Source organism: Bos indicus x Bos taurus, chromosome 19 (assembly GCF_003369695.1).
Source record: "Bos indicus x Bos taurus breed Angus x Brahman F1 hybrid chromosome 19, Bos_hybrid_MaternalHap_v2.0, whole genome shotgun sequence".
Taxonomy (NCBI): domain Eukaryota; kingdom Metazoa; phylum Chordata; class Mammalia; order Artiodactyla; family Bovidae; genus Bos; species Bos indicus x Bos taurus.
Window position 1 is genome coordinate 1,694,391 of NC_040094.1, and position 27,029 is coordinate 1,721,419.

The 27,029-nt window shown below is 38.5% G+C and overlaps 1 protein-coding gene across 1 annotated transcript in view; it reads right to left on the reverse strand.

Moving 5' to 3' along the window:
• The window catches only part of CA10 (carbonic anhydrase 10), an 855,303-nt gene that overhangs the window by 139,011 nt on the left and 689,263 nt on the right, over positions 1-27,029 (reverse strand). Inside the window, exon 5 of the mRNA XM_027517027.1 lies at positions 7,263-7,448. Coding sequence (XP_027372828.1) covers positions 7,263-7,448 — 186 coding nt within the window. The remainder of the gene's footprint in view (positions 1-7,262; positions 7,449-27,029) is intronic.

The window sequence follows — 27,029 nt, forward strand, 5'->3', positions numbered from 1 at the left end:
ATACCATCATAATTAGCTTTACCACTGGGCTTCTAATCTCTGTTTGCTTTGCTTCTTAAAGGCCAGTTTGCTTGCTGGGTAGGAACGCTTCCTGGAATCCAGAGCTTTGGCATCTAACACTGGCAAAGGCAAGTTCCCTTGTCTAATCTTACCAGTAATTCCAAGGCTAAAATGAGGAATATAAATGAATTTTTCTAGCACACCAGCTATCAATTTTCCATTGCTTCTTATAGGTATATAAAAAATTCATTTACCTTATATTTGTAAATAATTTGATATAAACACCAGGAACTTCTATATTAATAATGCCCTTGATTTTATTAGGTTTGCCTTTAAGACAGCAGAATTTATTTTATGACATAATGGGCATAATTTATACCTTCTGAAAATTACAATCATGGATAACAACAAACTGAAAATTCTTAAAGAGGTGAGAATACCAGAAGACCTAATCTGTCTCCTGAGAAGCCTGTATGCAGGACAAGAAGCAAAAGTTAGAACTGGAGATGGAATGACAAGTTAATTCAAAATTGAGAAAGGAGTACATCAAGGCTGTATATTGTCACTCTACTTATTTGACTTCTATGCAGTGTACCTCATGTGAAATCCTGGCTGGATGAATCATAAGCTGGAATCAAGACTGCTGGGAGAAATATTAGCAACCTCAGATATGCAGATGATACCACTGTAATGTCAGAAAGTGAAGAGGAAGTTAAGACCCTCTTGATGAAGGTGAAAGAGAAGAGTGAAAAAACTGGCTTAAAAGTCAACAGTCAGAAAACTAAGGTCATGGCATTTGTCCCATCAATTCATGGTAAACAGAAGGGGAAAAAGTGGAAACAGTGATAGGTTTTATTTTCTTAGGCTCCAAAATCACTGTGGATAGTGACTTGCAGCCATGAAATTAAAAGATGCTTGCTCTTTGGAAGAAAAGCCATGACAAACCTAGACAAAGTATTAAAAAGCAGAGACATCATTTTGCTGACAAAAGTCCATACAGTCAAAGCTATGATTTTTTCCAGTAGTCCTGTACAGATGTTAGAAGAGGACTGTAAAGAAGCCTGAAAGTGAAGTGATAGTGTTAGTCGATTAGTTGTGTCTGACTCTTCGTGACCCCATGGACTGTAGCCCGGCAGGCTCCTCTGTCTATGGGATTCTCCAGGCAAGAATACTGGAGTGAGTTGCCATTCCCTTCTCCAGGAGATCTTCTCAACTCAGGGACTGAACCCAGGTCTCCTGCATTGCTAGCAGATTCTTTACCACTGAGCCACAATTAGGCAGGAAAGAAGGCTGAGCATTGAGGAATTGATGCTTTCAAACTGTGGTGCTGGAGAAGACTCTTGAGAGTTCCTTGGACTGCAAGGATATCAAATCATTCGATCCTAAAGGCAATCAACCCTGAATATTCATTGGAAGCACTGATGCTGGAGCTGAAGCTCTAATACTTTGGCCACCTAATGCAACGAGCTGACTCACTGGAAAAGACCCTGATGCAGGGAAAGATTAAGGGTAAGAGGAGAAGGGGGAGACAGAAGATGATATGGTTGGATGGTATCTCTGACTCAATGGACGAGTTTGAGCAAACTCCAGGAGATAGTGAAATACAGGGAAACCTGGCATGCTGCAATTCATGGGGTCACAAAAGTTGGACATGACTTAGTGACTGTACAACAACAATCTTTTAAATAACATTCATTTACTCATTCAATCTACTAAGTTCCTGTCACATGTATGGGAAGATATTACAAAGTACAACCTACTCTATGGCTGAAGGGATTTAACAGTCTGTGGGAAAGTGGGATTTTCCAGTAGATTAAATACTCCTTAAAGGCAGGTGCATAGGGTTACAAAACAGTCGGACATTAGTTAGTGACTAAACAACAACACCCAGGCCTAATCACCTTATAGGCAGGATTTTTACCTATTTTATTTATGGTAGCACATGGTAGGTTCTCAATCATTATTTGTTAACTAAGAGAATAAGTGAAAGTAAATCACAACACATATATAATAATGACTAGATGTTAGAGTGAGAATCTGTAGTCACCTACGGACGTGACTGAATAAGTTCTGGGTTGCACTGCACAATAATTGATTTATGTTTGTGGCTTGTCTTTCCGATGGATACAAAATTCCTACAAGGTGACACAATTGTTCAATCCCTTTCTGTTCTTTACCATATTTGGAATAGGATTAGGTTCAGTTCAGTTCAGTTCAGTTCAGTCGCTCAGTCGTGTCCGACTCTTTGCGACACCATGAACCGCAGCACGCCAGGCCTCCCTGTCCATTACCAACTCCTGGAGTTCACTCAAACTCATGTCTATCGAGTTAGTGATGCCATCCAGCCATCTTATCTGCTGTCGTCCCCTTCTCCTCCTGCCCCCAATCCCTCCCAGCATCAGAGTCTTTTCCAATGAGTCAACTCTTCACATGAGGTGGCTAAAGTACTGGAGTTTCAGCTTTAGCATCATTCCTTCCAAAGAAATCCCGGGGCTGATCTCCTTCAGAATGGACTGGTTGGATCTCCTTGCAGTCCAAGGGACGCTCAAGAGTCTTCTCCAACATCACAGTTCAAAAGCATCAATTCTTGGGCGCTCAGCTTTCTTCACAGTCCAACTTGCACATCCATACATGACCACTGGAAAAACTACAGCCTTGACTAGACAGACCTTTGTTGTCAAAGTAATGTCTCTGCTTTTCAATATGCTATCTAGGTTGGTCATAACTTTCCTTCCAAGGAGTAAGTGTCTTTTAATTTCATGGCTGCAGTCACCATCTGCAGTGAGTTTGGATCCCAAAAAAATAAAGTCTGACACTGTTTCCACTGTTTCCCAATCTACTTCCTATGAAGTGATGGGACCAGATACCATGATCTTCATTTTCTGAATGCTGAGCTTTAAGCCAACTTTTCACTCTCCTCTTTCACCTTCATCAAGAGGCTTTTCAGTTCCTCTTCACTGTCTGCCATAAGGGTGGTGCCATCTGCATATCTGAGGTTACTGATATTTCTCCCAGCAATCTTGATTCCAACTTGTGCTTCTTCCAGCCCAGCGTTTCTCATGATGTACTCTGCATATAAGTTAAATAAGCAGGGTGACAATGCACAGCCTTGACGTATTCCTTTTCCTATTTGGAACCAGTCTGTTGTTCCATGTCCAGTTCTAGGTGCATGGCATACAAAGACGAATAGCAAAAACAACAAAAATCTGTCCTTGTGGGAATTACCAAGATTATTTTTTCCTTAATTCAGCAAACCTTTATTGATTCTGCTGTCATGTGAGAGTTTAAGGTTCTGGGAATACAGTCATGATTAAGATTAAATTACTATTAACAAAGAACCATATTTCCAGAAATGAGAATAAACAGCTATAAAATTTATAGTGATGGGTAATTTAGTAGAATTAGGATCAACAAATTTTTTCTCTAAATGGTCAGGTAGTAAATATTTTGGCTTTTGCAAGCCACACATGATCTCTGTTGCATATTCTTCTTTTTCAAAAAAGCCATCCTTTAAAAGGGTAAACCATTCTTAGCTCCCTGGCTATACTTGTCCCATGGTCTACAGTTTGTGGACTTTTACAATAGATGAATACAGGATTTTATGGAAGTCAAAAGGAGACGACAACACTTTACAGACTGGGAGGAGGGAAGAAGGCTTGGAAGACAAACAAATGGGCTGTGCTGGATATAGGGGGAGGGAGACAGCTGGTAATCAGAGTAGAGGGAAGAGTTTTACCATGGCACTCAAGTAGCTCTTTCATGTTTATTACTTGCATATCTGTTATTTTTAAATATTCCAATTTTCATTCCCCCTCAAATCTCCAATCGTGCTAATGGATCATCCCTATCAGGAAGTCCCAGGCTCCCACAGAGTGCTAGTTAGATTTCTCTAGTACCTCCACCAAGAAATATTCAGTATCTCACCAGGCTCTGGTGCTCAGGCATGTATACTTCAGCACTTTCATACCCTTGCACACTTCAGGAAAATTTGATTTTAGTTGTTTATTCTTACAAATTTGTGTTACTTTAATGAAATGAATCTCTGAAAGATGCGATAACTGGTTTTAAGAGGACAAGGCCTGCATTATCTGTTGTTTAGTCTCAGTTGTTTGTTCTGAGATACTTGTTTCTCTGATTCAAAGTCACAAAAATACATATTTTACATGGGACTTTATTTCTCTTTTTAATTAGACAGATCTTATCTACATAGCAACAGTTATAGACTTTTTCCATCTTCAAATGTGTTTGAACAGAATCAAGATTCAAGAAACTGGATCTGGCCAGGAAGTGGCCACAGGAATCCCATGAAGTGGCTGGTACAATTCTCAGTGTACCCCCTTAACCCTTTGAAATGAAGAACTTAAGGAAGGTTTTCAAAATGATTATTACAGTTCCCCAATAATATAAAGATTCTTCTTATTTAGCCTCACTACTGCAACTTAATCCATAGAAATGATTATTTTCAAATATTATCTTTTTTCTGGTTAATGTATTTTTACTTTTCACTAATACCTTACTATATGCTGCTGCTAAGTCACTTCAGTCGTGTCTGTGTGTGTGACCCCATAGACGCCAGCCCACCAGGCTCCCCAGTCCCTGGGATTCTCCAGGCAAGAGTACTGGAGTGGGTTGCCATTTCCTTCTCCAATGCATGAAAGTGAAAAGTGAAAGTGAAGTCACTCAGTCATGTCCGACTCTTAGCAACCCCATGGACTGCAGCCTACCAGGCTCCTCTGTCCATGGGATTTTCCAGGCAAGAGTACTGGAGTGGGGTGCCATTGCCTTCTCCTCCTTACTATATACTGGGCATTAATTTAACTACTGAGACTTGATTAGCAAGCTAAAGTTCTTACTTATTAAAAATGGTTAATTTTCCTATCTTAAAAAATCTAGATATTTGAATATCTGAATATGCTCATTTATCACCAACCCCCAACAAAGCATCTAGGACTTATTGTGTAGGACATGAATAATTTTTATAAAAACACAGTTGCTGACTGTGTCATACATCCATGCAGCTTTATAAAACAAAGCAAATGATTGCCATCAATTACAATAACCTCTCTAGACAAGACTGCAATTAATCTACAGCTCTTCAGATAAATGACTGTTCCACTGTGCCGAGGAAAATGCCTGACATTAATTGACTTATCATGATCTGTAATGATAGATGGGGCAGATGGCAATGTGATTATTCACTATCAACAAAAGAAACACATGCTTTGTTGCTGAGGTGTCTACTTGGGTCCTCTCAGAGGATAGCCCCAAACAGAAACCAAAGGAGGCTCTGAAAATAGCTCAAAATAAAAATAAAATGTTAACATGCAGGATAGAATATAGTTACTTCACTGAGGCTAACCCTCAGCAGAATCCAAATGGAAAACAATTCCCCTAAGGAAATCATAGGTTAGGTAGGATTTTGTCATTGGAAGGTGCAGTAAAGCCTATATCCCTTTGGAAGACAACCCAAATCATTCCTAGAATTGTTTCCTACAGATATAGGAAGGAGAGTCATAGTCCTGCTCAGCCTGGTCCTCCAGGCAGCCCTTACTAATAGATCACAGATGAAATCCATGTGTAGCTACCCCCATGCACAATGCCTTGACACAACGTAAGCCCTTTGCTGTCCCTCATTTCCTGCTTTATCTTTACTGTCTATCAACTACTGAGTATTTTTGGTGTTCCTTACATCTTTAATCCCACTTAATTTTCTAAACAACCTAGAGAGGTGTCTAAACTCAGCTTTAGAAGGATCAAGTAACCATATAAAGGTCACACAATTAGTATGTACCTTTGACTCCCAAACTTAAAATTGTTTTGCATTGCTTCTCTTCTCAGCCCAGTTCAAAGGGCACCTCCTTTGTGAAGCTTACTCTGAACCCTTCAATAAAAATTTGTCATTTCTTCCTTAAAGTTAGGCAGGGCCTTGTTACATCTCCATTACAGCAGAGTGTGGGCATGTTCAGTTGTGCAGTTGTGTCCAACTCCTGTGAGCCCATGGTCTGTAGCCCACCAGGTTCCTCTGTCCATGGAATTTTCCAGGCAAGAATACTGAAGTGGGTTGCCACTTCCTACTCCAAGAGATCTTCCCAATCTAGGAGACAACCCATGTCTCCTGCACGGGCAAACAAATTCTTTACCACTGCACCATCTGGAAGACCCTACAGCATGGCATTATACTTTACTGATTTGAAGATAACATTTCTTTGAGCTCCTCTGTGGTAGGAGCTCTGTCTTTATTTTATTTTTAATGTCCATGTCCCTAGTAACTAGCACAGTACCTAGTTAGGTCCTCAGTTGATATATTTTGAATGATCATGAAAATCCAGCCACTGTCCTCATTAAGCTTGCAGTTCTCTTTCTCAGTATATGAACTTACTATACTAAAAACAATGCCAAGTTTAAACATGATCTTGATTAAAATATTAATCAATATTAGTCAAGACCAAATCAATAGTGAGATACATACTTCTGTTATTTCAATACCCTCTTGACATCGGTTATTGAGAACTCTTAAACAGAAACCTAGTTACAGGGTACTTAGCATATAAGGATGCCTGACCTCTAATGATAACCACCCTCAAGTGTAAGGAGGGCAAAACAGGTCAAATTAACTACATCCTGCTTGTCAAGTGTCATAACACATATGATATTCATTTAAATTGTAGCTCTTGTCTATAACTGAAGGAGTTAATTGGCTCACTGATGTGGTCTGAATTCTGTCTGGGTTAATGAACATGATGATACTCACCATTAATGGTGGCACACAATGACCTTTCCATTCTATGGAAACTCAGGCTATTTAGCTCCTTGACATTTACTTTGCTATAAGTTATAGTTTTGTACAAATAAGACCCATTCTACCAGAAGGGAGAATTATGGAATTTATGTGAACATATGTGAAATATAGAAGACTGATTGCCCAGATAGTGTGAATGTTAGTGAAGACATACATAGAAGGTGAGGGTTTAGGGTTGAAATAATGTTCTGGTGATATCTTAGGTCATTAGTCACAAAGGAGCTTTACCAATGTCTCAGGAGGAACTTTCAAGTATCACTGTGGTCTTCCCTGGAGAACACTGGAAGCTCAATATAAACATCTATATCAACTTGTAAAAGACAGATGGAGAAGGGAGGCACAGATCTTCTTATTTCATAGATTCAAGAGCAGTCTTTCAATCTGTCATCCCACCTTGGATATAAATAGGCATCAAATTTTATTAATTGGCACTTACTCATACTACTTCAATAACCCCACATACCTCCCCAGAGAAGGCTTGTCCATTGAGGAGGTGCTCTGACCCTTGGCTATCCTCACTCCCAAAGTGTAGCCGGATCTCCTCCAGCCGATGGCTGTATGTCATTGGCCCTCCTGATATGTTGACCAAGTGCTCCTTGTCCAGACGCAAGGACACGTGTCTTCCAGTGTTGTACATTGTTCCACTGACCTGCAAGACAATGGGAAACAGGTCAAAAAAGGCTCTTCTTCCATTTCTGTTTCTCACTCAACCCAGCATGGTATTTAGAACAATCCCTTTTGTTTCTTTTTGATAGTAAGACACTAAGCTAAGTCCACATACGGAGTAGGAAGTGACAGGCTTCCTAGAGGGCATTCCTGTCTTATATGGCCTCTATGGTACTTTCTGTGAGGCACAAGCCACATTGTCAATTAGGAATCTGAGGTAGAAATTCAAAGGAGACCTCATCAATTGTGACTAATACTTTGGGCACTGCACCTTATAAACAATTAACTTGGCTTCTTACCATAAATATTTGGAATGTAAAGATGCTGCAAAAGTTAAAATCTCTGTATGAAATGAGTCGCCAGTCCAGGTTCGATGCACGATACTGGATGCTTGGGGCTGGTGCACTGGGACGACCCAGAGGGAGGGTATGAGGAGGGAGAAGGGAGGAGGGTTCAGGATGGGGAACACATGTATACCTGTGGCGGATTCATTTCGATATTTGGCAAAACTAATACAATTTTGTAAAGTTTAAAAAAAAAAAAACAAATAGAAACACACACAAAAAAAATAAAAATTAAATTAAATTTAAAAAAAAGTTTAAAAATAAAATAAAATTGAAAAAGAAAAAAAAAAAGAGGGAGAGAAATTGAAGAAAGCAATTAGAAAGGATGAGATGTTACCAGGAGAGAGATGAGGAAGATAAAATGAGTGAACAGGAGCAAACTCTAGGGGGAGACTGAGGCTTAGGTCTGAAGTCTCAAGCATCCGGTCTGGAGTATCTTGTTTTAGGTCCTTCTCTTACCCTGTACAGAGTCAGAACTTTGATCTGTCCTTGCAACTCATGGCCTCAATATTGAGCTAAAGAATTTCATACAAGTTTTTCATTTCACAGATTCTTATTCCCTGTTGCTTCAGCCCATGCAAGCTGCTAACCTTACTACTTAAGGTTTCTTTTCCTTCTTTCCTCTTTAACTTGATGCTTACTTTAATTTTCCTGACTATGACCTTAGTGCCTCTCAACACTTGATTCTAAAACACTGAATCCTACCTGGAGCTGCATTGCCTTTGCCTCCTGGGTCAACCTAGCTCTAGAAGCAGATTGAAAGCTTAAAGGAAACTTTGACTGGGTCTGGATGATATGCTTCTGGGCTAGTGGTTGCTGAGCTTCTTGGATTTTCTACCTATTTACTCTGACTTCTTTGGGTTCAGCCCTAGGGACTTTTTAAGGGATTCACATAACTTCTGATAACTTCATTAGATAGGTTTTTCATATATTTGCTCTATAGCATTAGCCTTACCTGCCCCTACAGTTTCCTAACACCAGTCCTGTGAATGATTAGTTATTTTAGTTCTATAGATTTCTCACTGTGGCAGAGACAGCAGTGCTCATTAAATACTTCACTGACTTATTATTACACCATCTTGCTATAAGGTAGAGCTCATGTGGCTGATGTTGGCCATGGTCTGTGAGGGCCCATGACAAGTATAATTTCCAGGCTGAAACAGTGAAAAGCTTATGCACAATTCTCCAGTCTCTTTCTTCACCTGCTATATCAATCAAGGGGGCAATATGGAAATATGTAAATGTGGTACAGCTACAAGATGGAACCTGTGTCAGCCTGGGTCCTTGGCAGATTATTGGCAAATTGCCAAAATGGTTAGAATTCTTCCTCTCCCTGTAATTACACTACTTACAATGTGACCTTGTAGCTACTCACATTAAGACAGGAAGAGCTTTCTCCTTCACCCCTTGAATTTGGACAGTTCTTGTCACTTGTTGGATACAATATTCTAAGAGCAGGCTTTCAGAGACCTTGCATATGTCTTTCTCCTTTTCAGAAACTTGAGACCAACATGCAGACAAGCCTGGAGTAGCCTGCTAGAGCATGATACCAGAGTGAGGAGAACCATCCCAGTAGAAGCCATTTTAGACTAGGCCATTCTATGATGGATCCACCAATTGCCTGGTTTCAGATCAGATCAGATCAGTCGCTCAGTCATGTCCGACTCTTTGCGACCCCATGAATTGCAGCACGCCAGGCCTCCCTGTCCATCACCAACTCCCAGAGTTCACTGAGACTCACGTCCATCGAGTCAGTGATGCCATCCAGCCATCTCATCCTCTGTCGTCCCCTTCTCCTCCTGCCCCCAATCCCTCCCAGCATCAGAGTCTTTTCCAATGAGTCAACTCTTAGCATGAGGTGGCCAAAGTACTGGAGTTTCAGCTTTAGCATCATTCCTTCCAAAGAAATCCCAGGGCTGATCTTCAGAATGGACTGGTTGGATCTCCTTGCAGTCCAAGGGACTCTCAAGAGTCTTTTCCAACACCACAGTTCAAAAGCATCAATTCTTTGGTACTCAGCCTTCTTCACCGTCCAACTCTCACATCCATACATGACCACAGGAAAAACCATAGCCTTGACTAGACGAACCTTTGTTGTCAAAGTAATGTCTCTGCTTTTCAATATGCTATCTAGGTTGGTCATAACTTTCCTTCCAAGCAGTAAGCATCTTTTGATTTCATGGCTGCAGTCACCATCTGTAGTGATTTTGGAGCCCAGAAAAATAAAGTCTGACACTGTTTCCACTGTTTCCCCATCCACAGACCATAGCTTTCCACACTCTGTGGAGCTAAAACAATTGGCTGTTCTCAGTACCTAAGCTTTGAGATTTGTTATACAGCAAAATACAACTGATATATTAAGTCAATCATCTTCTCTGTCCTGTGAGTCTGAAAATATCAACAAAAACTCTGGACAGTATAGAGTAGCTGAACTAGAAAGTCCCTTGGGGCTCAGATAGTCAGTCTGCTGATCAGCTTGAAAGTCTTACCAGAGCAGGAGAAGAAGGAAATAGATATGCCAACAGTGGCAGAGGAAACTATGCAAAGAGAGAGAATTGGAGACAATATCTACTTTACCTTCAGAAATCCTTTGCACATCCTTCCAGTTCCTTCATGAGGCCCAGGCTGCACTTCTTCTGATACTTTGTATCTTACAAAGGGATTTATATTTTGTAAGTTATCTATTCTTTGAACCAAATGATGCATATCAAAGACTCTACTTCTTTTTCCAATCTCAAATAAATGTATATTTAGTCAGTGTTACATAACGAGAGCTTGTCTTCTTTTCTTGTCTCAGTTCAAGTCTTTCTTTGCAATGAAATGGTAGAGATAGATTTGTGTTTGGCACTGTTTTCATCTTTCAGCAAAATTTATTTTTTCTACTTATTAAGATAATACATAGGCATTATACATGAGTAGGAAGATACAGAACAGCTCAAGGAAATAAAAATCAGGCACAATTCCACAGCTAACCCATAATCAACAGTAATATTTTGGTATATACCTCTTCACACTCATAACCATATATGCCTATATTTTAATGAGATCATTTTATATATGTAACAAATTATTTTCACATGGATTGTCTATATATGTAAATATATTATATAAAATTCATATATATAATATATTACATACAACTATCATGTATAATAATTTAATATATTTATTACATATCACTTTATACTAATATATAGTAAACATACATTAGTTTTAGTCACTTGAATATTTCGAGGTTATTAACCATTCTGCTATAATATCACTTTGAAATGGTTTCATAATATTCCATTGTAAAAATATATAACTTACTGTTGAATCTTTACATTTTCACTTTACACTTTTCCTTTTCACTATTGCTAAAAATATTGCAGTGTGGTTACCAGTGGAGCAAGGGAAGGAGGGAGAAGCAACATAGGAGTAGAAGAAAAAAGGGATTAATATGGGATTATTTGAAATCATTTGTATGAAAATTGTATAGCACTACAACTGGATCTTTGATTCAACAACAACAGAATACTGCAATGAGCATCCTTATGGAAAAACATGTTTACTAGTTCAGAGATATTTCATTATGCAAACTCTGGGTTAAATGGTGTATGCATTATTGCAGTGCTTATTTTCTATTGTCAAAGCCATCTGTTGCCTAGAGTCGATCCCACAAAGCAGAACTGGATCTCACATTCTCTTCAAATGACCTTAATTCAACTAGTAACATTCACGAGGTACCTATAGTATGCAAGCTGCATACAGGAGCTACTTCAAATTCTTATAGGATATGTGCTCTAGTCAAATAAACAAGTATATTTGATTTCCCTGCACTTCTAAAAATCATCTCAGTGTATTTGTTGAACTTTCCTAAGAAACTTATTGCCCATTGAAACAAAGCAGAGACCATGTCCTATGTTTGTCTGCACTTTCCAAGTACTTAGAAAACACCCTGACACAAAGTAGAGACAAGAATAAAGGGCTCTTGAGTCAAAGGATTCCCAATATGCCTCTTGGTTACTTCAGTAGTTCAGTTAATTTCCTGAAGCTTCAGTTTCCTTAATAGTAAAATAGAGACAAGAGAATTTCTCTTATGAAAATGTAGGATTAAAAAAAAGTATAAGATATATAGAATAAATACCAAAATGATAGAAATAAGCTCTTCAGTAATTACTTCAAATGTAAGTGGATTCCACTTATATGAGGTACCTAGAATAGTCAAAATCATGGAAATAGAAAGCAGAATTATGGTTACCAGAGGTTGGGGAGGAGGGGCAGAGAAGAATGGAAGTTATTGCTTAATGGGCATAGAGTTATGCCCATTGAGATGGGCAAGACGAAAAGAGTTCTGGAGATGGATGGAGGTTGTACTTAATACTGCTGAATGTAAAAGTTAAGGTTAAGATGTGGTTTTAAGATGTGTGTTAAGATGTGGTTAAGATGTGATTTTTACACAGATAAAAATTGGGAAAAATTCCTTCATGAGTTTGTTGTGAGATTTAATACATGTAATGATCAAATATTTTAATTATTTTCCTTCCTTACTTTTGACAATGGGCACTTAGCTGATGTGAAGCGACCTGATGTTAAGAGACTATAGCCCAATGGAATATAGTGCCACTTTCTAAAAGTCACAATGAAGAACTTTTACTGACTTCTGCATTGTGATGATTCAGTTGCCTCTCATTTCGTATTTTAAAGCTTTGGATATGGGGAATATCCAAGATCATTTTGAAGGCCATGAAGCAAACTTGAAACCAGGATAACCAGGAATAAAGTACCGTGCCTTCTAGTTCTCCCACTGCATACTTCCAGACTTCTACTTCCAAGGCTCTATCTTTATTCATTCCTCTGGCTGTGTGCTAGGATCTGGGGACAGTGTGGTGAGTGAAAGCAGGAATGGTCCCTGCCTCAAGGAGCTCACAATCTCTATTATTATAGAGACCAGAGTGAGGGAAGGAAGTTATGGGGAATCCATCTGAAATTCTACCATTTGCTTATGTATTTTAACAATTAAAGACAATACCCCTATTCCCCTACCCTTCCCCCAGACATTGATTTAAAAAAAAACATGTGTATCCAAGGTAATGGTGTGTTGCAATTTAATTTAAAAATAAAGGCTTGACAACATTATATATGATATCTAATGGTACATCTGCACTGTAGTAATTAACATTGCAGCAGTGTCATCTTACCTGTAATGCTAATTTATAGTGTTCTACTTTGTGAACTACTTTGATGCACAGCATGTTGGAAAAAGTTATATTATGTAGACCAGGAAACTGAGTTCAGACCATTCAGGATATAAGTTGAAGCTGCAGGAGATATCCAGGTTGCCTCTGGATGCCTCACAGTTCTCCTTTTTGTTTTATTTTAATTCACTACAAAATGAGATGAAAGATGTCATGCCCATTTTGTAAGTGAGAGAAGTAAGTGTAGTTGGTGAATGCTCAATGCCTTGCCTCCTGATTCCAAGTCTAATGATCTTGATTTGAGCAAATGCTCACATTGTAAAGTTGGCTGTTCTAATATGGCAGATACAGTGTTTTTTGGCAGCTCACAATTAGCCAGGACCTCTTACTAATGGACTCAATTCCTCTTTCATTCTGCTGACATTGCTGCTTTAGAAGGAAAAAAATTGAGCCAATATTAAGGGGATTTTTCATTCTTTGAAAATGAGCGACAATCCTATTTATAACACTTGACATCTTGGTTTGAATCCTTAATTGGTGTCAGATATGGTGCTAAGTACAGGCTTCCTGGATGGCTCAATGGTAAAGAATCCACCTGCAATGCAAGAGATGCAGGAGACTCGAGTTTGATCCCTGGGTCAGGAAGATCCCCTGGAAGAGGAAATGGAACCCCACTACACAACTCTTGCAAGGCAAATCCCATGAACAGAGGAGCCTGGTAAGCTACAGTCCATGGGGTTGTAAAGAGTTGGACATGACTGAGCAGGCATGTACACACACATGGTGCTAAGTACTGAATCTGAAATTAATTAATCTTCACAATTTCTCCATCACCAAATCCAGTGTGGTACTTAGATCTGTGCTGTTTGCTTCTTCTTGGATGCGAAGCTTTGGTGCCAAGCCTGCATAGAGTGGAGGCCTTCCACAGGCATACCTTTTCTCCTTGATCTCTGTGGCTTCTTCGCATCTTGAGGCAAAGAGAACAAGGGAGACAGAGCTTGATCCCACATGTCTCTTGCTCTAAAGCGTATACTTTTAACCACTGGGAACTATTAGATCACACACTGATTACCTACCGATGCATTCTTCAAATATGGATTGATAGCATAGGAAACCCTCAGTGGTTCAGAGTTCATAAGGTCTGGGGTTATTTATTATATTAGGGTTCTCCAGAGAAACAGAATCAATACAATGTGGAAAGAGATTTATTTTAAAGAATTGGCTCACGTGATTATGGAGGCTGGTGAGTCCAAAATCTGAAGGGTGTCCTGGCAGGCTAGAGATCCCAAAAGTAACTGATGATGTAGTTCAGGTCCTAAGTCCAATTACTGCGGCATTACTTCTTACCTGAGGAGGCCAGTCTTTTTGTTCTACTCAGATTTTCAACTGATGCAATGAGTCCCAGACAAATTATGAGGGGAAGTTTGTGTTATTCAAAGCCCACTGACTTAAAAATTTATATCATACAAAACTACCCTCACAGTCATTCAGTCAATCAGTTCAGTCGCTCAGTCCTATCCAACTCTTTGTGACCCCATGAATTGCAGCATGCCAGGCCTCCCTGTCCATCACCAACTCCCAGAGTTTACTTAAACTACCCACACAGAAACATCCAAAATAGTGTTTGGCCAAATACCCAGGCACCATAACTCAGACAACTTAACGCATAAAATTAACCATCATATTTATCTTCAAATCCCATTTACTTTCTTTACTATATTTTCCTTAAACAGCTCTTAAGCAGCTGTGCTAATACCACACATAACAGGCTGATATATGTAATATAATAGTATGTATTTTCTGTGAGCTTCCCTGGTGGCTCAGCAGTAAAGAATCAACCTGCAATGCAGGGGCTACAGGAGATACAGATTTGATCCCTGGGTTGGAAAGATCCCCTGAAGGAGGGCATGGCAACCCACTCCATATTCTTGCCTGGAGAATCCCATGGGCAGAGGAGCCTGGTGGGCTACAGCCCTTAAGGTCACAAAGAGTCTGAAGTGACTTAGCATGCATGCACACATAATTTCTATATTATATAGTTTATAAAGTCAACTATACTAAAGTTGTTCTCCAAACATTAGTCATATTGGAGTAGAGCCAGTTTGTAATAATGTATGTTTGAATTATAGAACAATTAAAAAGAAACAATTTATTAATAACTTTTAAAATAAATTGCTTTTAATAAATTGGTTATACACACAACAAGATAGCTTTATCTTTGAGTTTGCATGGGATATTAGAGATGATTCTGTTCAAGTCCTTCAGGTTGTCAAACTCCCTATTATCGGATTGTGGAAAAAAAGAGGAAGTGCATCTTTTTTAAAAGACCTAATTCACAAAATAAATATACTGAAAATCTTTTGGCTTAATGGAGATAGCACTTGTATGGTTGATGTCTACTGTGGACAGCTAAGCTTGAGTGAATCTCACCTTCAGAAATTACAAAACATTCAATAAATAGTTATTTGTTTGATGTGTTACAAAGCTTATGTGACATTTCTATTCTATTCTGTTTCTATTTTCTCTCAAAGCAGTCTGACTGAAATCTCCTCTAAATACCCAGAAAAAATTCCCCACAGCATTCATGTATAGAACAGGAAACAGATTTCCAGCTGTGTAAAAGGGAAAGACTGCCATCTGATGAACAAAGGTTGATTCTTAGCACAGATGGATGGGAGTCAGGATAGAAAACACACAAGAATTTTGAGAACTTATGTGTCACATGCCATGTCACATTTTGGATCATAAAACTAGGTACAATAAAAGCTAAAGACTATTCAAGGTTATGTGAGGAGCAAGAGAGGGTGCTACCACTCAAAAGACTTTGAGCAAAAGCTCATGGTCTTCCTGCTGTCTTAGACAACAGATTCAAAGCTGCCATACAGATGCTGCACTCCATTTTTCAATGACCCTATAAATTTTCAGTTGCTCAGTCATGTCCTACTCTGCTACCCCATGGACTGCAGCACTTCAGACTTCCCTGTCCTTCACCATCTCCTACAGCTTGCTCAAACTAATGTCCTTTGAGTCAGTGATGCCATCCAACCATCTCATCCTCTGTTGTCTCATTCTCCTCCTGCCTTCAATCTTTCCCAGTATCAGGTCTTTTCTACTGAGTCAGCTCTTCGCATCAGGTGACCAATATTAAAGCTTCAGCTTCAGCATCAGTCCTTCTGATGAATATTCAGGGATCATTTCCTTTAGGATGGACTGGTTGGATCTCTTTGCAGTCCAAGGGACTCTCAAGAGTCTTTTCTAGAACCACAGTTCAAAAGCATCAATTCTTTGGAGATCAGCCCTCAGTACAACTCTCACATCCACACATGCTTACTGGAAAAAACATAGCTTTGACTAGACAGACATTTTTGGCAAAGTAATGTCTCTGATTTTTAATATACTGTCTAGGTTTGTCATAGCTTTTCTTCCCAGGAGCAAACATCTTTTAATTTGATGTCTACAGTCAACATCTGCAGTGATTTTGGAGCCCCCAAAAATAAAGTCTTTCACTGTTTTCCTTGTTTCCCAATCTATTTGCCATGAAGTGATGGAACCAGATGACATTATCTTCGTCTTTTGAATGTTGAATTTTAAACTAGCTTTTTCACTCTCCTCTTTCACCTTCATCAAGAGGCTCTTTACTACCTCTTCACTTTCTGCCATAAGGCTTGTGTCATTTTCATGTCTGTGGTTATTGATATTTCTCCTGGAAATTGTGATTACAGCTTGTGCTTTATCCACTCCAGCATTTCGCATGATGTACTCTGCATATATGTTAAATAAGTAGGGTGACCATATACAGCCTTGTCATAATCCTTTCCCAATTTTGAACTAGTCCATTGTTCCATGCATGGTTCTAACTATTGTTTCTTGATCTGCATACAGGTTTCTCATGAGGTAGGTAACTTGGTCTAGTATTCCCATCTCTTTCAGAATTTTCCACAGGTTGTTGCGATCCACACAGTCAAAGCTTTAGCATAGCCAATGAAGCAGATTTAGATGTTTTCCTGCAATTCTCTTCTATTTCTAATAGTCAACTGAAGTTGGCAATTTAATCTCGGGTTCCTCTGCCTTTTCTAAATCCAGCTTGAACATCTGGAAGTTCTTGGTTCACATGGTTGAAGCCTAACTTGGAGAATTTTGAGCATTACTTTACTAGAGTGTGAAATAAGTGCCTTTGTGTGGTAGTTTGATCATTCTTTGGCTTTGCCTTTCCTTGGGATTGGAATGAAATTTGACCTTTAACAGTCCTATGGCCACTGTTGAGTTTTCAAAATTTGCTGGCATATTGAGTGTAACATTTAACATCATCTTTTAGGATTTGAAATAGCTCAACTGGAATTCCATCATCTCCACTAGCTTTGTTCATAGTGATGCTTCCTAAGGCCCACTTGACTTTGCACTCCAGGATGTTTGGCTCTAGGTGGGTAATCACACCATCATGGTTATCTGGGTCATTAAGATTTTTTTTTTTTTTTTTTTTGTATAGTTCTTCTCGGTATTCTTGCCACCTCTTCTTAATATCTTCTGCTTCTCTCTGGTCCATACCATTTCTGTCCTTTATCGTGCCCATCTTTTCATGATATGTTCACTTGGTATCTTCAGTATTCTTGAAGTGACCTCTAGTCTTTCCCATTCTATTGTGTATCTCTAGTACTTTGCAGTGATCACTGAGGAGGGCTTTCTTATTTCTCCTTGTTATTTTTTGGAACTCTGTGTTCAGATAGGTATATTTTTCCTTTTCTCGTTCACCTTTAACTTCTCTTCTTTTCTCAGCTATTTGTAAGGCCTCCTCAGACAATCTTTTTGCATTTCTTTTTCTTGGGAATTGTTTCGATCACCGCGTCCTGTACAATGTTATGAACCTCCATCCATAGTTCTTGCAGGCATTCTGTGTATCAGGTCTAATCCCTTGAATCTATTTGTCACTTACATTGTAGAATTTTAATAATAGTCCCAACTTATTTCCCACATAGAACTGGCAGAAACCCGTCTCATTCCTAACAGAAGTTTTGGTACTCTTTCCTTTAGGATTCAGTCTTCTCTAGCAGGTTATTTTTTACACTAATTTGACTGAACACACTGGGCTGGTGACTGTAACCCTAACATCCACGACAGTATCAATGATTATGTTGTGTGCTAGGGCTTGAGTTACTGTCTCCACTTAATCCTGTGCTGCCCATGTGAAGAAGACCTTAAGATCCATGTTATAAAAGGAGGAGATGGAGGCTCAAGGGGCTACATGACTCTATCTAAAGCTGTAAGTTTAGAAACTGGCAGAGTCAGAATGCATCCCTGGCTTGTCTGATTCCAAATTATATAGATCTTAAAAGAGAAAAGGGCAGGAATTAGCAGAAAGAGTGCTTGGAAAATCATTTAGCTTATAAGTAGCTGCTGGGATTGGAGATAAACTCTTAAAATCCAAATATGATTCCCCACAGATGTGAGAGGTTGGGTTTAATTTTTTTGACCAGGCCTGGCCTAAATATCCTTGGGGATTTCTTAACCATCCAGGCATCAGGAGAAACCCCAGTATACACTTGCTGGTTGTTGAGATATGGATTCATACCTGATTATCCTAGTGTTGGATTTATCAACTGAGTGGTCAAACTCATAATGTTAGCTCAGTGCCTAGAGGGATTAGTGAAGAAGTTCCAACAGTCATGTCATGTAATCAGGTGTCATTTCTTTGCAACTGAGGTTTCCTATGATGTGTCTCTGACTGCTCTGATGAGGTATGTAATGGGCCTTTGAATGTAATTAGTGGGCCCAAGAAATTTAAGAACATCACTTAGTCTGGTTTCCTACAGAGTAGCTCAAGATGCCGAAGGGTTGACTTCTAAAGGCTGAATTCATGAAGCCAGTAGGCTTATTGTTCATAGAGACACTCTGAAGGCATCCATGGAAGAAAAACGATGTGGCAGAAACAACTGGAGTCAAATTATTGGCCTCACTACAGTGTACATATACATAGATTGGCAAAATTGAGGTGGATTTTAGAGTGAGAGGGACTACAGAGATAAGCCCAACTTTTCACTCAATAAACCTGGAAACTGGGACACAGAGAGGTTGAGAGACTTATCTAAGATTGTATAACAACTAAGTTGCAGACCCAAGACTAGAAATCAACCAGTTAACTCTGCTTTTTGCTCTGTGAAGCACATCATCCCTTCCTCTTATTCTTTTATTTGCCTTTCAAATTGTTTTACACTGAGGGTACACCAGAAGACGGACTCAGAAATGTCAGAGCACTGAGAGGTGTATACACAACTACTACAGATGTATACACAGTCAATAAAAAAATAGAAAAAAAATCAGCCTGACATCTGGACATATCATTTACATGATATCACTCATCTGGATATAGAGCTCCTCTTAGTGGTTGTTCAAATGTTTTGTACCATGACTTTACAGCACTGAGTACAAATGAAGCGGGTTAGATGCTGAGAGGGGAGATGAAGGTAAATGATATGGAGTATTAGAAGCAGGCATTTTTGCAATGTACCTTTGAAAGAGAGAGAAGATAAATATTTGGAGCTTGCGAGTTGGAGTAGTTAGAAAGGGACTTACTAAGATGTGGGTAAAAAGAAAAAGGAGCTGGACAGGCAGGTTAAAGTACAATCTCACCTACCACTCTTAACCCTGCAGGGAGGATAGAGGTTTTATTCCCTAGGAATACTAGTTTACTTATCTCTCTGTAACCCATCCATCTAAGTCACTCTGCTCTTCCTATATGAAGAAACTGGGAGTTTGGAGTCAATGTTGAAAAACTAGATGCAATGATCAAATGTGCTTCTTATAAATATACTAATCCTATTATTATTATTAAGATAAAAATTTAACCTATGTATGGTAATACTGACTCATCAAATCACAGATGATATCTTTCAATTTGAATACTTCAGGGCTGCTTGGCTGCAGTAAAGTATCCCTTAACATGATTGGTGCTAGTGGTAATGACAAGAAGAATTAGGAATATTGTGAAAGATGCTGCCTGATCTGCAAAGGTATAGGCTATGTAAAGAGAATGTTCTTTATCTTCCATCTCTCTTAAGGGGACCATAGGCAGGTAGCTGGCATTAGGCTTGGCATGTTCTTGCCTTCCATAGTTGTTGGCACTGAAGTCCTTCACCTATGCCCTAGGTTTGCCCAGTATCTGACCAGGAAGAGGGAAGCAGAAAGATGTGTCTGGAATGAGTTTTTCCACTATAACCCTGGTATATAGATTTCCAGGCATGAGTCCCATATATTTCTTGTTTATTGCTGCCAACTAATGATTTTATTAATTTAATGTTATTTGAATGATTTAATCTTATGAATAAAATTTAACTTTGATAATTTTACTTCTGTATCTTATGAACATTTTAAACCCTTTCACAAAATCTGGAGGTAGGTGTGACATTCCCATTTTCCAGATGAGGAAATTAAAACACAGAAGGTTGTGTAACTTGCTCAGTGACATTACAGCTAGTAGGCTAAAGACTCAGAGATTGGATGCAAACTGTCTGTTTCAATATTGGTCTCTTTCTCCTCCACTGTGCTTCTCCTAGCCCTTAAAAAGCCAGCCTCATCTGTATCACTGTGGTTCAGTTTTAGGTGAAGGATTAGTTCTCCAATTCTCTTAGTTGGACTAGAACTCTAAATCGGCATGCTAGGCATTTGAATGTCTAGAGAATTCTTGCCAAGCATCTCATTTGTATCTAAATTTTTGGATTCTCTAGAGAGTGACCAACTGTACAGAGTAATCAGAATCAAGGTGGTATCAGCTGATTGACCAGCAGTGCTATCCTCTTGGAAATATTTGCTCTTCTATTCCTTTAGATGAAGGTGAAAGAGGAGACTTTAAAAGCTGGTTTAAAACTGAACATTCAAAAACTAAGATCATGGCATCCAGTCCCATCTCTTCATGGCAAATAGATGGGGAAACAATGGAAACAATGATAGATTTTATTTTCTTTGGCTCTAAAATAACTGCAGCTGGTGACTGCAGCCACAATTGAAAGATTCTTGCCCCTTGGAAGAAAAGTTATGACAAAACTAGATAGTGTATTAAAAGGCAGAGACATCATTTTGCTGACAAAGGTCCATATAACCAAAGCTGTGGTTTTTCCAATAGTCATGTAAAAGTGTGAGAGTTGGACCATAAAGAAGGCTGAACACTGAAGAATGGTTGCTTTTGAATTGTGGTGTTGGAGAAGACTCTTGAGAGTCCCTTGGACTGAGGAGATCAAACTAGTTAATCCTAAAAGAATCAGCCCAGAATATTCATTGCAAGGACTGATGCTGAAGCTGAAATTCCAGTTCTTTGGCCACCTGATGCGAAGAACTGACTTATTTGAAAACACCCTGATGTTGAGAAAGATTGAAAGCAGTGGGAAAAGGGGACAACAGAGGATGAGATGGTTGAATGGCATCACTGACTCAAAGGATATGAGTTTGAGCAAACTCCAAGATATAGTAAAGGACAGGGAAGCCTGACATGCTGCAGTTCATGGGGTCTCAAAGAGTCAGACATGACCTAATGTCTGAACAACAAGTACTCCTTTTGGGGGTTGTGTGATAGCTAAAATTAAGCTTAGGTTGAGTACATGCCTATAAATGGAAATAATTTTTGGTAGAGAGGGGAATAATAACATGTTTCTCTGTATTTACCTTTCATACGTCCCGTTGTATCCCTAGTACCTCAATACTGCTTGCTTTTTATTTATTGAGAAGTGGACAAGATGATATTCTGAGCATATCTGGATGCTGCTCCAGGTCCACCCTCAGACTGACTCAAAATGTCTGCGGTGGGACTCAGGAAACTGCCATCTTCTTCTTCCAGATTGCCCTTAATGTTCATTTTAAGCAAGCCAGACATATTCAGTACTGGTGGGGGTGCACAGTAGTACAGTATAATTTTCTTTATCTTTTCCCTATTCTTTATGTTTCAAAGAGTTTCTTTGATAATTATAAAGATGATAGCAAATTCAACATCCATGTATGATAAAAAAAAAAAAAAAAATTCTCCAGAAAATGGGCATAGAAGGAGCCTACTGCAACATAATAAAGATCATATACATAAACCCACAGCAAACATTATTCTCAACAGTGAAAAATTGAAAGCATTTCCTCTAAGATCAGGAACAAGACAAGAGCACCACTCTTGCCACTATTGTTCAATATAGTTTTGGAAGTCTTAGCCATGACAATGAGAGAAGAAAAAGAAATAAAAGGAATCCAGATTGGAAAAGAAGTAAGACTCCCACTGTTTGCAGATAACATGATATGATACACAGAAAAATCTAAAGATGGCACCAGAAAATTAATAGAGCTATTCAGAGAACTTAGTAAAGTCACAGGATATAAAATTAATACATAGAAATCCTTTGGATTCCTATACAATAATAACAAAATATCAGAAAGAGAAATTAAGGAAAGGATCCCATTCACCTGCAAGAAAAAGAATAAAATACTTAGGAATAAACCTACCCAAGGAAACAGATGTCTGTATGCAGACATCTCCAACACTGACAAAAGAAATCAAAGACAGCCCAAACAGATGGAGACATATACCATGTTCTTGGATGGGGAGAACCAGTACTGTGACAATGACTATACTACCCAAAGCAATCTGTAGGTTCAATGAAATCCCTATCAAATTTCCAATGGCATTTTTCACAGAACTAGAACAACAACAAAAATTTACAATTTGTATGGAAACATAAAGTACCTTGAATAGTCAAAGCAAATTTGAGAAAGAAAAACAGCTGGAAGAGTCAACCTTCCTGACTTCAGACTATACCAAAAAGCTACAATAATCAAGACAGTATAATACTGTCACAAAACCATACATATAGATCAATGGAACAAGATAGACCAGAGATAAACCATGCACTTATTGGCACCTTATCTTTGACAAAGGAGGTAAGAAAGTACAATGGAGAAAAGACAAGTTCTTCAATAAATGATGCTGGGAAACTGGACTTAAATTAGAACACTTCCTGACAGTATCATTGCTGCTGCTAAGTTGCTTCAGTCGTGTCTGACTCTGTGAAACCCCATAGATGGCAGCCCACCAGGCTCCCCCGTCCCTGGGATTCTCCTGGCAAGAACACTGGAGTGGGTTGCCATTTTCTTCTCCAATGCATGCATGTATGCTAAGTCGCTTCAGTCATGTCTGACTCTGTGTGACCTTATGGAAAGCAGCCCACCAGGCTCCTCTGTTCACAGGATTCTCTAGGCAAGAGTACTGGACTGGGTTGCCATTTCCTTCTCTGTCCTAATGGTATAAACAGAAATAAACTCAAAATGGATTAAATACATAAATATAAGAACAGAAACTATAAAACTCTTAAAGAAAAATATAGGCTTAACAAATTTTGACATAAATCACAGCAAGATCTTCTTTGGCCCACATTATAGATTAATGGAAATAATAATAAGTAAATGGGACTTAATTAAACTTAAAAACTTTTTCAAAGCAAAAGGAACTATGAACAAGATGAAAAGAAAGCCTTTAGAATGGGAGACAATAATTTCAAACAAAGCAACTGATAAAAGATTAATTTTCAAAATATGCAAACAGCTCATGCAGCTTAATATCAGAAAACAAAGCCCAATCAAAATACGGGCAGAAAACCTAAACAGACATTTCTCTAAAGAAGACATCTGTAATGGCCAACAAGCATATCACAAAATGTTCAACATTACTCATTACTGGAGAAATGCAAATCAAAACTACAATGAGGTATCACTTCATACCTGTCAGAATGTCCATTAACAAAATATCTAAAAGCAATAAATGCTGGAGAGGGTGTGGAGCAAAGGGAAGCCTCTTGCACTGTTGATGGGAATGTAAATTGATACATCTGCTATGGAAGAAAAAACTAGAGATAAAACAACAGTGCCATGATGTATTGAGTCACTTCAGCCATGTCTGACTCTGTGTGACCCTATGGGTGATAGCCTGGTAGGCTCCTCTGCCCATGGGATTCTCCAGGCAAGAATACTGGAGTGGGTTGCCATGCTTTTCTACAGGGGATCTTCCCGACCCAGGGACTGAACCCACGTCCCTTAAGTCTTCTGCACTGGAAGGCCGGTTCTTTACCACTATTGCCAGTATGACCCAACAATCCCACTACAGGGCATATACCTTGAGAAAACCATAATTAAGAAAAAAACATAATTGAAAAAATATGAAAAAGAATATATATATATATTATGTATATGTAAATGAATCACTCTGATATACATCAGAAACTAACATAACATTGTCAATCATTTATACTTCAAAATTAATTAAGCAATTAAACATACATTATATTAAAAAAGACATATGCACCCAAATATTCATTGCAGCACTATTTACAATAGCCAGGATGTGGAAGCAACATAGATGTCCATTGTCAAATGAATGGATAAAGAAGTGGTACATATATACTATGGAATACTACTCAGCCACAAAAAGAATGAATTTGAGTCCGTTGAACTGAGGTGGCCAAGCCTAGAGCCCATTATACACAGTGAAGTAAGTCAGAAAGAGAAAAACAAATATCATATATTAATGCATATATATGGAATATAAAAAAATAATGGTACTGATAAACCTATTTGCAGGGCAGGAATAGAGACATAGACATAGAGAATGGACTTGAGGACACAGTAGTGGAAGAATAAGGTGAGATGAATTCCAAGAGTAGCTTTGAAATATATACATTACCATGTGTAAAATAGATTGCTGGTGAGAAGTTGCTATATAATAACATAGGGAGCCCAGCCTTATGTTCTGTGATGACCTAGAGAGGTGAGATGAGGGGATGGGAGGGAGGCTCATGAGGGAGGGAATATATATATACTTGTAGCTGATTCACATTGTTGTATAGCAGAAAGCAACCCAACGTTATAAAGACTTTACTCTCCAATTAAAAATAAAAATTAAAAAAGATAATTCCAAGAAAGACAATAGTATAAAATCTCTTTCTAAACATATATTGACTCATTTTCAGGACACCATTTATCCTTACTCTGTGAAAATTCAAGGTTAGTCCACCTAATTAACATACTAAAACTTATCTTAGAAAAGTATTTCTAGCTTAATGTCACTTAATCCAATCTCTGATGCACAGGCTTTAGCCAAGTAACTCTCCACCTCCAGTTATTTGATGTCCAAAGAGAAAAATGTCTCCTAAGAAGAGCTTGGTGGGACACAAGGGCACATAGGCACCAAAAGAGAAGACAGATCACCTCCTTAACATTCTTCCACATGGGTGTCCTGGGTCCCACTTGTTGGGCTAGAATCCTTGATGTCAGTTTTTCAAAGAAATTAAAAATAGCAAATGTTTGGAGAGTATTTAGAGAATAAGTCCTTTGGTTCATTCCTCATGCCATTGTATGCAAGGTAATTATTTAACATTTATCTCTCACCATGTTCTTGACCCTATGGACTCTTGTTTATCAAGAGCTGCTACCCTCTAGAACATACTCAAATGTCCACAGTGATCAGTGGGCAACATAAATAAGTGAGGTAGGTGAGGTGTGATGGAAATGGTGGGGGCAATTGGGGGCAGTGTCCTGGGCATCTCGCGAAGGGTGTACAAGATAAATCGGGTGATGCTTGCCTCGGGGGGAGAAAACAATGGGAATCAGGGAAAGGAGAGGCAGAGGATACAAAATTTACTTTGCACTCTTGTGCTTTTTGGTATTGTTTTCAATTTATAAGTAAACAAAATGATTTTTAAATTGAAATAAGATACACTTTGGACAATCACATCAAATGCTAAATCTTGAATGAGGTACAATGGCTATGATGTGGGCCCAGGAGCTAGTCTAGAGTAGCTGCCCATAGAAATAGAAAGCAAAGTTACATTTGCAATCTTAAATTTTCTAGTAATGAAAAGTTACATGTAAAAAAAAAAAAGAAAAAAATTAAGAACATATTTTGTTTAATTCTATATATCCAAAATATTACTTCAACATGCAACCTATACAAAACTATTAATGTTTGACTTTACTTTTTCATAAAGTCTTTGAAATTCGATATGTATTTTACACTCAAAGAACATATCAATTCAGACTTGCCACATTTCAGGTATGCAATAGCCACATGTGACTGCCTTTCTGGACAGGGTAGCCTAGTCAGTCTTCTTTTCCAACCTGTTCTTTCTCATAGTTTCATATTAAGGACTAAGCAAACTGGGCAGCTGTTGGAGATGCTAGACTCAGGAGCACTAAACACCACAGGAATATATTAGGAGCATGGTATTAGTAAGTTGTATGCTAATAAGCAGTAAGTGTCTGCTTCCCACCTGCATACACAGTTCACTACCTGTTCAGATTTTTCTTTTCTTCTCCTCTTATTTTTCAGTGATTCATATAGTAAAATTTATGGAGCAACCATGCATGAAAGTAGACAAATGACAGTCACCTGGGCTGGTGTTTAGAATCTACTGTCCTTGAAACTCAGATACGCATTGCCTACCACTATTCACTAAGGTCCTGTTATCTAAATTATAAACCTTTTAATATTCCTCCTAAGAAGTTGGCTGAATCTGAAAATCATGAAATAAAATGAGAAGATAAATTACATAAAAGTGGGAAACCTTTTTCTCACAGGTGTATTGGTAAATACAAATGGGAGAATTCCCAAGTGCTGCTATCCCACTGTTTCTTCTCCTCCCAGGAATAGATAGCCTTTGTCTCATACATGAAAGTCACTTATTTTGTATTAATTAAAGCATTAATTAAACTGTCTTGTCAGTTAACAACTATGTAGATGGGATTTCATATTGTCCAGTTTTTATGTGCTTTGCAATTTTCAGTGGCTCTGCAACCATAATGAACCTTTCCTGTGAAGGAAGACTTAAGGTCTTTGACTGATAAGTAAATATAATCCACAAGTGAAATTCAAGGACGACTGACACAATCCAATATTTTATTGGGTTCATACTGCTGTCATTGACAGCTGTAGCCCCTAAAAAGTGAGGGGTGACAGTGAGAAAAAAAAAGACACCAATTTCTAGAAATAGAATATGTCTTTTCTAGAAACAGGCAGTCAAGACAGTTACA